The 13,372-nt window shown below is 39.4% G+C and overlaps 1 protein-coding gene across 9 annotated transcripts in view; it reads left to right on the top strand.

Annotated features, from left to right (window-relative positions):
- Positions 1–13,372, top strand: part of dnmt3aa (DNA (cytosine-5-)-methyltransferase 3 alpha a) — a 65,128-nt gene that overhangs the window by 7,243 nt on the left and 44,513 nt on the right. For all 9 annotated transcript variants that reach the window (XM_030405582.1, XM_030405580.1, XM_030405577.1 and 6 more), the window contains exon 3: positions 7,876–7,983. In XM_030405582.1, coding sequence (XP_030261442.1) covers positions 7,876–7,983 — 108 coding nt within the window. The remainder of the gene's footprint in view (positions 1–7,875; positions 7,984–13,372) is intronic.

The following is a 13,372-nucleotide window of genomic DNA, read 5'->3' as shown; positions in this document are numbered from 1 at the left end:
CTTCCGAAGGCTTAACTCAGTGAAAGAGTTAAGGGAAAAAAAGCCTGGTGAGAAACCCAAGTGAGTCCCAGAGTTTGAGGACAGAGGGGAAGACATGGCAAGACACTGTAAGAGATAGAAAATAGAGGTGTGAGATTTGATGGATTCCAGTTAGAACTGATTTCGCATGACAGACGCTACAGTTCAAATGTTAAAGATAGAAAGACATGGACACAGGACACATTAACTGAATGTGCAGAAAGTTTAAAGATAAAGAAATAAACTGAGATTCAGTTTTAAGATTATTGTTTAGGGATTCAGTGTGTAACATTTTCCACATTAGAATATCTTAAAACAACGAGAACTTTGTTATAAATTCTGCTGAATTGAGTTTGTGTGTTCAAAGTAAGAGAAAATCTGCAATTTTATTTGTTGATCTGTTGCTATAACCTCCGGAAAAACATTGTCATAGAGTGAGGAAGGAAGTCAGCCACATGACTAAAAGTAACATGAATAAAACTCTGCATGAAATACAGAGGGGGAGTACAAGGCTGCAGCGCTGGACATTATAAGAAAACTGATGTGCTTTTTAAGCCCAATAGTGACCCAAAATAAAATGATCAACCAGAAAATGAGCAATTACCAACAACAGAATATGAAGTAATGCTATTATATTATGGCGCTGCACCCTGCCAACATTTACCGCTGGGTCCCGTACGTCCTGGGCCTGAAAATCTGCACTGCTAACTAAGCTCACTAGCTAATAGTAGCAACAGTTAGCGGCAGTTACTGCAGTAGTTACTCTGTTGATATGCTGCCCCCTATTTCTTTGAAGTATGATTTTCTTACATATTGCACCTATTAAATGTGAAATTGTTCATGAATATTACTTCACAAGCTCAAAACCTTTCTGATCCGTATTTGAGACAATACAATGCCATCAATGTCGTAAGCACTGCCATCTTCCCTCAACACTCCAATTGTAGCTAAGCACGGTCTCTGACAAATTTGGTCATCTTTCCTCTCATTCTTTGATTGCAAAACGCCCAAATTTACAATATACCTGGGTCATTATTCTGATCATGTAGACAGTGTTGTTTTATCCCATCTCCTGGGAGTCCTGAGGCTTGAATACGCTTGAAACTATCTAGTGCATGTGACCAAATCTAAAGGCAAAAGTCTTTATTCCTGATCTGAATGGCAATACTTTAAGGTGGGCCAAAAACACCTGACATCTAAGCATTCTTGTACCTCCATCGAAAGGGCCCTCTTGATTGCTCTTTGAGCATAGTTGTCAAAAACCAATTGATTGTACAAGTTCTCTTTAAAGACGATATACTGCGTTTCACTAATTTGTACACTCAAAATGTATTAAAATTTAAGATAAGATAAAATAAGATTTTACTGATCCCTGAACTCTGAAATTCCCTTATTACAATAGCTCAGGATTCCTATGTCACCTATCAGTATGTAAAAAACAGCATGATTATGGAGTTAGTCCACATGACAAGCTCTATGTTTTAAGCATGTCAGGCCTGAATGCTTCAGTTGCCAAATGTCTATGTAGACAGCATGTACTTCAAACTTCAAGGACACATTGAAGATGGTAAAAAGATGTGCTTGGGGGTTTTAACAGCATTACTCTGTGTTCTGACTGAGTGGATGGGGTTGTTTATTCCATATCTAAAACCAGCAAAGACGTAGCTGTCACCACAAACAGTATTATAACAGTAACTCTTGGAGAACAGTGCCCAGGACTGGTCCATTGTTGTGTGTTCTCAGTCCATTGCAGTGTGTTTTTGCAAATACACGTACCTAAATGTGTAATTATTGATTATTTTAATGATGGGATTGGAGAAACCTGCTGTTGCAATGATATTTAAATGTTGTAAATATGTACCGAGGCTACCAAATAGATACAATCTAGTATTTGTTCTGTTGGCATCTTTATTAACCAATGATTGGTTGAGTAGTACATTCAAAGTGAAGGCAGAAGAGGAGGGAGGTACAGGAAACGAGGAGAGAGACAGAGCGGAGGACGAGGGAATGGGGTAGAAAGAAAGAGGACAAGCTGTCTGCTGCCGATGGGATCCTCCTCTGCCCGCCTGGTTTGCAGTCTGGTAGCTTAGCAACTGCGGTGGCCTAAAATAACCTGCCGGGAGACAGAAATAGACCAAAGATATATGGACAGTGTGTGTGTGTGTGTGTGTGTGTGTGTGTGTGTGTGTGTGTGTGTGTGTGTGTTTGTGTGTGTGTGTGTGTGTGTGTGTGTGTGTGTTTGTGTGTGTTGACTTATCCTCTGAAGGGATTTGGTTGAGTGATTTTCAAGCTCTGTCCGTTAATGTTTGACATTTGGTTTGGCACTACAGGTGAAAAGGGTAAAACTATTAACTAATAGATGTCACCATGAAATACCTCCAGGTGATTAAACCAGGTTCTTGTTTCATTACGCCAATATATGATACCTACTTTTACACTGGACAAAAGAAACACTAACATCTGGCTTTTGCATAATGTAAATAGGTACAATCGGCACTCCCAATTCAAATGACTCTGCAGTGATCACTGGTGTTTATCGTCTCCAGCTCTGATTGGCTGCAATGGAGACACAACACCCATGTGGTCACGCTAATATCCCCCCCAGTCAGTTGCCGTGCTATGACTGTTAAAATTGATATTGCTTCAGTGTGGCTACCCCATCGTTGCAGACTGCCTGTTTGGTACTGCACATGTGCAACTCTCGACAAAGATGAGAAAGAAGCAAGACGCGTCCCTCCTTAGCCAGTTCCACCATGCACTCTGGACAAAAACAATGTGTCTTCATAATGTTATTGGATTTTTTGAACAAGTTTTCTGGATGTCGTGTGATAAGGTATATGAGGTGTCATTTTCTACTGTTGCCTGTTTTTCTCAGCACATTGGGTGGTAGAGTGGGTCGGCCTGTGTTCGGAGGGTTGGTGGTTTGATTCCCGCCCCTGCCAACTGTGCCATGGTTGTTGTGTCCTTGGGCAAGACACTTAACCCACCTTGCCACCTTGTGTGGATGTTTATGACTGCTGTATGTTTGAGGTGGTGGTCGGAGGGGCAGTTGGTGCTGAATGTCAGTCTGCCCCAGGGCAGCTGTGGCTACTTTGTAGTTTACCACCACCAGTATGACTGTGAGTGAATGAATGGAACCTGGAACCCTGTTAGGCGCTTTGAGTACCTAGAAATGCGCCATACAAATCCAATCCATTATTATTTGTGACGACAAAAGTGACACACAAGAAAAAGAAAAACAGATAGCAAACTAGTCTCCTGGCACTGGGAAGGGAGTCAAGCACCTATTTCTAGTGGGTTTACCTGCATTTAAAATTCTGCATATACATGCAGATTTTGGTGTAAAGGTGGTATTACGCCAGATTCCACATGGCACGTTAAAGTTGTGTTATGGCCGTGACACTGCTGCAACACAGCAAGAACTGATTGCAGCCATTTCATGCTCGTGTTTCCACCAGCTGCGCCAAGGCACATTTTAGCAGTGTTCCAGATTCAGCAGTCAGATACAGGAATGATATAGTACATCCGGTGAAAATCAAAAAATAAAACACCCTGTGCAGACTTCTCTACAGCACAACATGAGTCAAAAACACACAACACAATTAAAACAGACAAAAATGATTTTACTACATAGCCTGCGCACCTGTGGCAGAGACACAAAAATCCAGGAAAAAAGGTGAAATAAACACCATCTTAGCAATTAAAAAATCAATTAAATCAGGCGGGATGCTCCACTTCTGTCAGGTGCTCAGTGGAATCAAGGTTTTAGAATAAAAGGTTTCACAGAACGAACTATGGATACCTCTTTTTATCACAGTACTGTCAACAGTCTTGAAAACATTTTGGGGGGGAATAAAATGTTATATAAATCGCCTTATGAATGATAAATGATCAAACCCCTCTTGAAAAACCTTCAGAATGAACTGTAGATTTAAAAAAATGGAAAAAAAAGTTTGGTGCTACTAAAGTGGAGATCTCTGGCTCAGAGAAAAATCACTTTGAGAAAACAGCCTTACTGGTCCAGTGTGTCAGATTTAGGTGAAGAGTTTCAATGCATTCTTAGAATAATGGTTTAAATCTACAGAAGGAGTGAGTCATCGTCCAAGGAGTCCACCATGTTGCAAAGCGATGTTTCTACAGTAGCCCAGAGCAGGCAAAACAAACACTTGCTCTAGAGAGGGACTTTTGGGTAAGGGTGAGACGCTGGGTTTCAACACCCTGGATCTTTAAGATAGGTATTGCACGATTTCTTAACATTTTAACCATGAAACTTCCCAAGTAAGTGTCATATATTTCCAGAACAGGAATCTGAACTTAAATAAACACGTTAAAGTCAATTTTTGGTATCTTCTTTACACTAGCCTGAAAGAGGACATGTTATGGAAGCAAAACCGCCCAACATCTCAAAAGTGCATAAGAAAAACATGTTTTTGCAGTTGTATCGGGACATAATTATACCCCTTTTTTCCCTTTTGTACACTTGTACCAATAAAAGGTGTGTGTATGTCTGTGAGTGTGCGTCGTGACACAGACATACAGACAGGAGCACAGCAGGCAGACAGGCACTGGGCCATTACCCGTTCTAGCTGGTTGCTATGCTTATCGTCAGGGAAGTGACATCAGAATGTTTAGTCAGCACGGCGGCCCCGCCGGAGACAGTTGCTAAGCAGTTTCTGCACCTTAGCAACCACTCCACTGTCACCCTAACAGACGGTCCACCAAGGAGAGAGAGGAAGACATTATTGGAAACACAAGGCTGACAGCAGGCAGCACACACAGCTGTTGCTGTAGTTTTGTTTCTGATTTTTTATTTCAGTTCAGTTTAGTTTCAGTTAGTTTAGTTTAGTTTTTGTTGTTTGAAAAATGTTTTGCTTTTAGTTTTAGTTTAAGCTTGAAAGCCATTGTCTGAGGTATGTTCAATATCCAGTGACCCTCAAACCTCTGAGGGCTCTGTCCATAAAAAATAAAGAAAAACTCAACAGCAACTACTTCAAAATCTCAAAGAGAGTCTCCAGTGTACTTAGAACGTAGTTAACACTCACAGTCATCCGATGTGCCACCTCCCATTTGTGTTTATCCTGCACAGATGACTTGCCTCTGTTATCTCAACCCAGCTTTGAACAAGTTGAGCAAACCTCTGATTAAAAACATTATTCCTCCTAACTGGTACGTTTTGAGCTGCCTGGTTCACTCCAGCACTACAAGAGTCTAATGGTTTTCCCTTGTAACAGTGACATTTATTTAATTTCTGCCTGAGGCAGCGATGCACATAGAGAGAACTCAATATGAATAAAAAGGTCAATGATGAAAATCATTGCAGCTGGCAAATTACTACCTTCTGGGTAAAATATGATACTCTTAAAGCAACAGGCAACACACACAATGAAACCACATTCAAGGCTTGAGTGTTTAACTAAAGATGCAGCAGGTGTTGCTTATTTTATTTGGCCTTTTTCACATGGTCCCATGGGCCCGATAAAACGTTTGCACAGACCTTACACTCTTAGCAACTCAGTCAGAACCCAGAGCCGATGTAAAAATGGAAATTCATGACCAGACTTGAGTTTGGTCAGAACCTGAGAATATTTGAGGGTATTGACAGTAGAAGAGACAAACAAACAGTGACAGTGACTGAGATATGTTGGGGGGAGGGTTCTATTCTAAAGTTACTGTGTCTAAATAAATACTCTTTGCTTGAATTATCATGTCAATAAAACACGATTGAGTTTGAGTTGAGTTTTTAAAACTTTTAAAAAGAGATACTAACCTTATTAAAGGGAAGGTTCTCTCAGAAGCAAAAATTCAGACATTATCTACACACCGACATGTAGATGGAAAGTCAGAAGCAGTTTCGTGGTCTACAAAACATATCTGGAGCTTCATGACAAAACAGTGCTGTCGCGTTCTCCTAAACAGCTGAAGTAGATGGGGACTTGTTTTCAGATTTGAAAAAAAAAAAAACTAAAAATAACAAAACATAAAATGGCTCCATGCAGCTCGTCCGGTGTTGATTTATTTGCACCCTTTTTTTAGCCAAAATGTCGAGGGTGTAAATATTGACTTCTCAAATCAATATGGGATCTGAGGACTTCTGGAGAGATGAATTAAGCTGGATGAGCTATATGATGTTGAGCTGACTGATATTGGATTTTTTGGGCGTATACTGATATTAGGGTTTAAAGAAATTCTGATATTGATATATTGGCTGATTTTTCCATTGCCAAAGAATACATACAGTTCAGAAACACACAATTTTTGAAATGATCCTCCAAATGTGCTTAAGAAACGCTTTGGACAAAGGTACATCTGTAATAGTGGTATTTTAACAATAAACTTTATCAGATCAGCTATACAATAAACTTCACTGAAAAAATGTAATAATCATACATTACCCCGTTACCCCATAGTGTCACATTCTGTAAAAAAAAGTTTTCATATCAGGCCAAATATATGCCCATCTATTTGTTGCAGGCCAGTATCAGCCGATAACATTGGCCAACCAATCACTGTGATATGGAGCCATTTTTTTTCAGTTGTTCTTTTGAACATTATAAACAAGTCCTCATCTACTTTAGGTGTTTAGGAGAATGCTACTCTGGAGTATTGAATATTAAGTGTTGGATGAACTTCCCCATGAAGTGGATCAGGTATCAGCCAGTTGTGACGGTTTCACTTTAAAAACAGTTTCTTTGTACGTTCATTCAGGTTTATTCATCACAATTTGCCAAGTATCCAATCTGTATTGGTATCAGATACCCTGAGTCGAGGAACTTAGTTAATTGGTATTTGGAAAGAAAACATCCCGACAACTAAGTATGTATCCAACCTGAGTGTTCATGTTGCTGTCTTTTATTTTACATATCATAACCTTAGATTTTATCCATTGTCTGTTATTTGCAATGGGAAACTTGCCCTCCAGCACATACAACATGGGCAGCCGTTAGATTGGCTTGGGGAGGATATCAAGTCAAAACACTGAGATTAAGAACATAATAAAAACAGCTTCTGTAGTTTGTCATGATGCAAAGGTGAAGGCAGGATGAGATCTCATCAGGATTTCTTCTGGTTAGAAGCCTTTTGAAGGTGTTTGCTCTTGACCCATGGCGCTCTAGCTGACACGCAGGTGTTGCAGGCTATTTTTAATTCTATATATCACTGTACAATTACACTTCTTCTGTTCAACAGCTCTGCTGTACCATAGCACTTTGTCTCTGCTGTGATCTGAGTAGGGGAACAAACTGCTGAGACGAATTCATTTAGGTTCAAAGCTTCACTAACGGCCTCAATATGAGACAGGGCAGAAATATATAACAGTATTTCATCAAAGTTTCTAAAAGACCTTGAATGATGATCTAAATTCAAAGTGTTATTTTTCATCTTATGGGGGTTTTTGAGCCGCGTATCCACAGCAGGCTTAGAAGCACCACAACATGCGTTCTGTTTGCTTGACTAAACACAGCTGGATTTGATGTCTGCAAACATATAATATACTGGTTTTGTCTTTTCCATTTTATTTTGAGAGCTGCTTTCTTCAATCAGAACTTGGCCAGGCTTTTGAGACCTTCGGTTTTAAAGTTGTTTGTTTTGAAATCGATCATCAGTTTAGCTTTTTGTCTTCTGCTGAAAAAGTTTTTAAAAAAAGTGTAAAATTTCACTTTTCTTAACTGCAAATGTCAGTTGTCAAGAGTGTGCTAGGCAGTAAATCCTGATTTCCAGTCTTTGCCCTGCAGTGTTTCCTAACTACACTGCCTTGAAGATCTGTTGCTTTAATGCGGCCTCACTCCTGACATCAATTATAACTTCATACAGTTGTTGGATTGGCTCAGTGTTTGATGTTTCCTCTCTATAATTGGCCAGAGTGAAGATGGAGCAGACCAGGACGGTCCAGAGGAGGGGACGCCAGCGAGCCCCCGCACCAAGCGCAGAGTGGGTCGTCCTGGCAGGAAACGCAAACAGCTGCTTCCTGTGAGTACTGTAATTACAGGCTGTCGTCGGCCTTTTATACTCCACACTGCAGCAGAGTGATTGATTATCCATTCACCTATACAACATCCCCTGTCTTGGTCTGAAAAGATATGTTAAACATGCATGCACTGCTTCCAGGAACACTTTGCCTCACATTTATGCATTCACACCTGCTAGCTGCTGAGTGGCAACACGCTGTTAGCTCAGCTCTTTGACATAAAACACACAGCACTAGACATACTGCTTTAATTAACTGTCACATTTGAGTGTGTTTGACAGATAATGTGACAAAGCCTCTTCACAGCCGCTTCTTCTGTTGCTTTTCTTCTGCTTTTACATGTAAGATTTTTTCCAATCAATGTGTTTAAGAAAAGAGATTCCCCGACGCAACAGTCAATGCATATCCTCTCCCTCAATATGAAATGCTTGCTTAATTTCCTTCATCCACCACATTTTCCATGTCGTTCTGCCTCATTTTTTCACTCGCCAAAGTAAGATCTCATAATGTGGCAACAGTGTTAAAGATAAGTCAGTTAGGCAAAAGTATTTAGGAGAGAAAACAAATTCAGGAACAGCAAAGTTCCAAAGTGAAGAGCAAAGTTCCTGGTTCAACTGTGACCTACCATACTTGCTGTAGTTTTGCACCGTCATGGTTTTCCTGCGCAGTGAGGGATAATTAGCAACGTGGGAGCTAATGTGGCAAAATTACTGGCTTGATTTCAACCTTCAAACCTATTTTTAGTGATGTTGGCGCATCCTGAGGTCTCTGCAATTACTCCAGTGAATACAATTTTACCGTAACTCTTAGGAATGATGGCCATAGCTTTGGAAGAAAATTGAGTTTAAAAAAAATTGTTTTACCTTGCTTTTGTTTGATTGATTTTAAAATTCCAGTCTGCTGTGATTGGTCAGCTCACACACTGCAGACCAGGCACTGCTAACAAAGCAGCTTTGCTAAATCAATTCTTAGGTGCCAAACTAACCATTAGGCATAAATTATGCAAATGTGTGACTCTGTGATGTAATGTGATGTCATGAAGTCACAAGGCAAGATCTTTTACATGCAAAAAAAACATATATAAAACACTAGAGGAGAAGAAGCAAACAAAAAGCATAATAAGGCTCCTTTAAATTAGTTTCGCTCATTATGAGCCAGACTTTAAAGCAAATGTGATCACAACAGACACACAGTTTTGGATTTATATATTTATTTATCATGATGAAGTCTTTCAGTCCTTTACCTTGACAGAAAATAAGGAAATAACCAAACAAATCCAACCAGATTTAACACAAAATTCATTTGAAGAACAAAATTAGATAGCATGATAGAAAGAAAGATAGTTCATCGAGTTGAGGTTACACAATACCTATAGTGAGGGCAATGATTGAGTACTCATCACAAATCTTTTTAAAAAGTTTACTTCACATTTCACCTTATTTCCTCATACCTAGATGTTTTCCTCATACCTGTGTTTGTTTAAGTTGCAGAGTTCTGGAGGGAGGTGAGTCTTCTCTCCAATATAATGTCACTAGAAGGCATTTGTGCCAAAATAGAAAACTCAACAGTAAGGTCTCTTTCCAGAAATCATGATCCAGTTACTCAACATAATCAACAGACTTTGTTGTGAGCGGTTTAATTTTAGGATGAACTGTCCATTTAAACAACCAGCACTGATCACGGGACATAGTATACAATCTATAATGTATAGAAGGTGTAATCTGCTGGATGTTCCATGAAAATATGCATGTTTATGGGCAAATGTTGTAAAGTTTGCAAATTTTTCCAGGTCAGTTGTGTTTTGGAATTTGGTCAGAGGCTGCTTCTGCTGAGACAGTCGGGAACTAAATTGTGTTACTTTTCACAAGGTGAACATGTTATTCACTTCCTCTGTGTGGGCTTGACTGGACTGGGGTTTGAACTGGCAACCTTCCAATGACCTTTACACCTGTAGTAATAATCTGTGAGTGGTGTTAGAGAGCGGCATTATGACTGTAATGACACCAAACTGTATAATTCTTCACTTGCTGTGACTTCAGGTCTTTGGCAGCTCCTCTCCTCTATATTTTTTTCTCCATCCATCCTCTTATCGCTCACCTTGTGTGTGTGTGTGTGTGTGTGCGTGTGTGTGTGTGTGTGTGTGTGTGTGTGTGTGAGAGAGAGAGAGAGAAAGAGAGAGAGAGAGTGTATCTCTGTGCTCAGTGAACTCTGTGGTCGAATCAGCAAGTCAATATAGCTGATCAAACAACCCTAGACAGAAAGGAATACTGAGTGAACTACAGTGAGAGAGCAAGTGTGTGTGAGTGTGTGTGTGTGTGTGTGTGTGTGTGTGTGTGTGTGTGTGTGTGTGTGTGTTTGTGTTTGTGTTTGTGTGTGTGTGTGTTATTCGTGAATGTATCTATGTGTGTGTGCATTCATGTTTGCAGGAGAGCAGGTCTGATCATGCTTTGATGTCTGGGCTGTGACAAGGCAGGCAGGATTAATATGGGTCCTGTCATGAAGACACACACAGAAGAGCATTAACATGTACATGCTTGCGCCCACACGCACAGACACACACACACTGATGAACACACACGCATACATGCACACACACACACACACACACACACAAAAACCTACGCTTATAACACACATGCAGCTGTAGTAAAATCAAAGTTGTAATAAAACCAATCACAACAGCGTAGTAGTGGTAGTAGCAGTAGTAAAAGTAGTAGTTGTGCTGCTGCAAAATTTGATCCCCTCTGGGGATCAATAAACAATGATCTTATCTTCTATCTTATACATGTAGGAGCAATAATGGCAGTAGTTGCATAATACTAGTAGTGCTGGTAATTGTAGCAGTGGTATTGGGATAGCATAGTGGCTTAAATAATAAATAACAGTTCAGCATAATAGTAGCAGTTGCAGTAGTAGTAATAGTAGAAAATAACTGGTTAGGAGTAGGTAAGGTGATACTTACTGATAGGGGTCGACCAATATGGCTTTTTTCAGGGCCGATACTGATGCTGGTTATCAGAAATCAAGCAGACTGAAAACCGATATCCAGATCAGATATTCATTTGCAGTAAAAATTAAACTGTTTGAACCAGTGATAGCATGAATCTAAGTACTAGTCAGGTACTGTATTTAAGTACAAATTTGAGGTACTGGGGATATTTTCTGCTACTTTATACTTCCTCTCCACTACATTTGCTTGATGAATTCAGTTACAGATTCAGATTATTCCGTGTTTAAGGCTATGAATTGTGGCATTTTACCAGGTAATGTTGTGTGCAAGTCACTGCGTGAGAGGATGTTGCATCAGAGCCTAAGTGGCACATTTTAAAATGAGTTTATTTTATCGTCAATCCGACAGAAAAATCACCAAAACATATATTTGAAAATGCTGAATATTAGCCCAGATAATCAGTCTAACCCAACTTCCTGATGATGATAAAGTGGTACTATCACATGTAGTATTCGTGGAATATACATAACAGAATCCTCTTGCCCTGCCAACAGTATGTTACCCATTATCTCTCTCTCTCTCTCTCTCTCTCTCTCTCTCTCTCTCTCCCTCTCTCTCTCTCTCTCTCTCTCTCACACACACACACACACACACACACACACACACACACACACACACACACACACACACACAGTGTCTCCAGGAATAGAGCCATTGTGTGGAGCTCAGGGTGGAGCTGTCAGCGACACTAACTATAGAAAGCAGAGAGGGACGGAGCCTCTCTTTCTCTCCTCTGTCTACTTCACTCACTCGTTCACCTCCATTACAAGCAATCACACACACACACATTTACACTGCTCTGAACACACACACTAGAGATGATAGTGTCATGGATAAGTGGATTAACCAAATGAGCCTTAAATATTTCAGGCCTCTATCTCTGGTCTTGTACTTTTACACTGATTTTCTCTCTTATTTTTTCCGGCTAGTCTTCAAGTTTTTTTGCACGCACGAGAGGCTATAAGTTGGCAAGGGTGTGGATCGCTTCCTCTTTCTTCTTTCCTCTCCCATGTGCAATGCAGCTGATGCATGTGTGTGTGGCTTTTGCTTGAATCTTTCAAGTATTTTAAATTACAGTAAGACCAAAGAGATATATTGGTACGTTTCCCAACATTTATGTAATGCTTTTACATGAAAATCCCCTCACAGCCACAGTCAGATGTGATGTCAACCGGTATGAATAATGAAACTTTTCATGCACACTAATAACTAGATATTATCCAGAGGAAGGACAAACTATAATTACTGGAAGCGTCATGTAAAACCAGAAGTCTTACTTGGACTAAGGGTGACTTGATAACCATTTGATGTTGGCATCTATGCGGCTTATTCAGGTTTCTTTCAGTGTTTCCGTTTTGCACTAAAACCACAAAGGTCACAGAGGTATTGTGGAAAACTTGTGTGTGGTTAAAAGTTTCATGACTTACGGCTGGTTAATAAAAAATACAAAATAAACTTGCTTGGGCCAAAAGTGAAAAAGTCTTTATGTTACAACTAAGTCAAGGTCCTGTATTATTTAACTTATATGTCCTCTATAGTGTTCTCTATATATAACAATCACACTGATTAACTTTTCTTGCAAATCATATAAACTCAGGTTGTTATGGAAGTCTGCAAACAATGTAATAACTTTTAATAAATCGTTTCCTTAACCCATTAAGACTAGATACAATGTTTGCATGTATTTGCCTTTAAGACAGATTGTGACGTTAGCATGTTTCTCACTTTTCAACCTGAAGTGACGTGAGTGTGTTTTGGATGATGTTGTCACCTTCAAGACGCGTGACTGAAAGATATGTTGGGATTTGTTAATGAACATTCCAGCAAAGGTAGTAATCCTAAACTCTTAAATGTTTTTTTTTATTTAAAATCTGCTCCAGAGGGTTAAGGTTGTCAATTCTGTCAAGTTTTTCAGAAAACTGACAGATTTTAGGAGGTGTTTTGAAACATTACCACAGGTTCTTTAGAATGCATTTAATATAAGTCTATTGGGTCTTATTAGGTTAATCAGAATTTTCAGTCATTTAACTGGGAAATCTACTAAGAGTAGTTAAATAACATTTGATCTTGTGGGTTATACGATGGAGAAAATCTGTCAAACCTATTCTCTTTCATAAACTGGCTTTTTAAGTGTCAGCAGAGATCAATATTTTAGTGTTGTTGATGTGTATTAGATTATGAAAAGGGGTGTTTTAAACATCATTCATATAAATGGGAAATAGCCTGCAAGTATTATGTCAAAAATAATTTTTTTTTGGCAAAAATGCCCAACATTTGATGGTTCAGGCTCACTAAATGTGAGATTCTTTTTCCTTTTTCTTAGTCATACATGATAGTAAACTGAATGTCTTTGGTTTTGGACTGTTGGTAAGACAAAAGAT

The sequence above is a fragment of the Sparus aurata genome, chromosome 22 (assembly GCF_900880675.1).
Source record: "Sparus aurata chromosome 22, fSpaAur1.1, whole genome shotgun sequence".
NCBI lineage: Eukaryota > Metazoa > Chordata > Actinopteri > Spariformes > Sparidae > Sparus > Sparus aurata.
The sequence above is the reverse complement of the archived record's forward strand: the minus strand, read 5'-3'. Positions and strand labels throughout refer to the sequence as shown.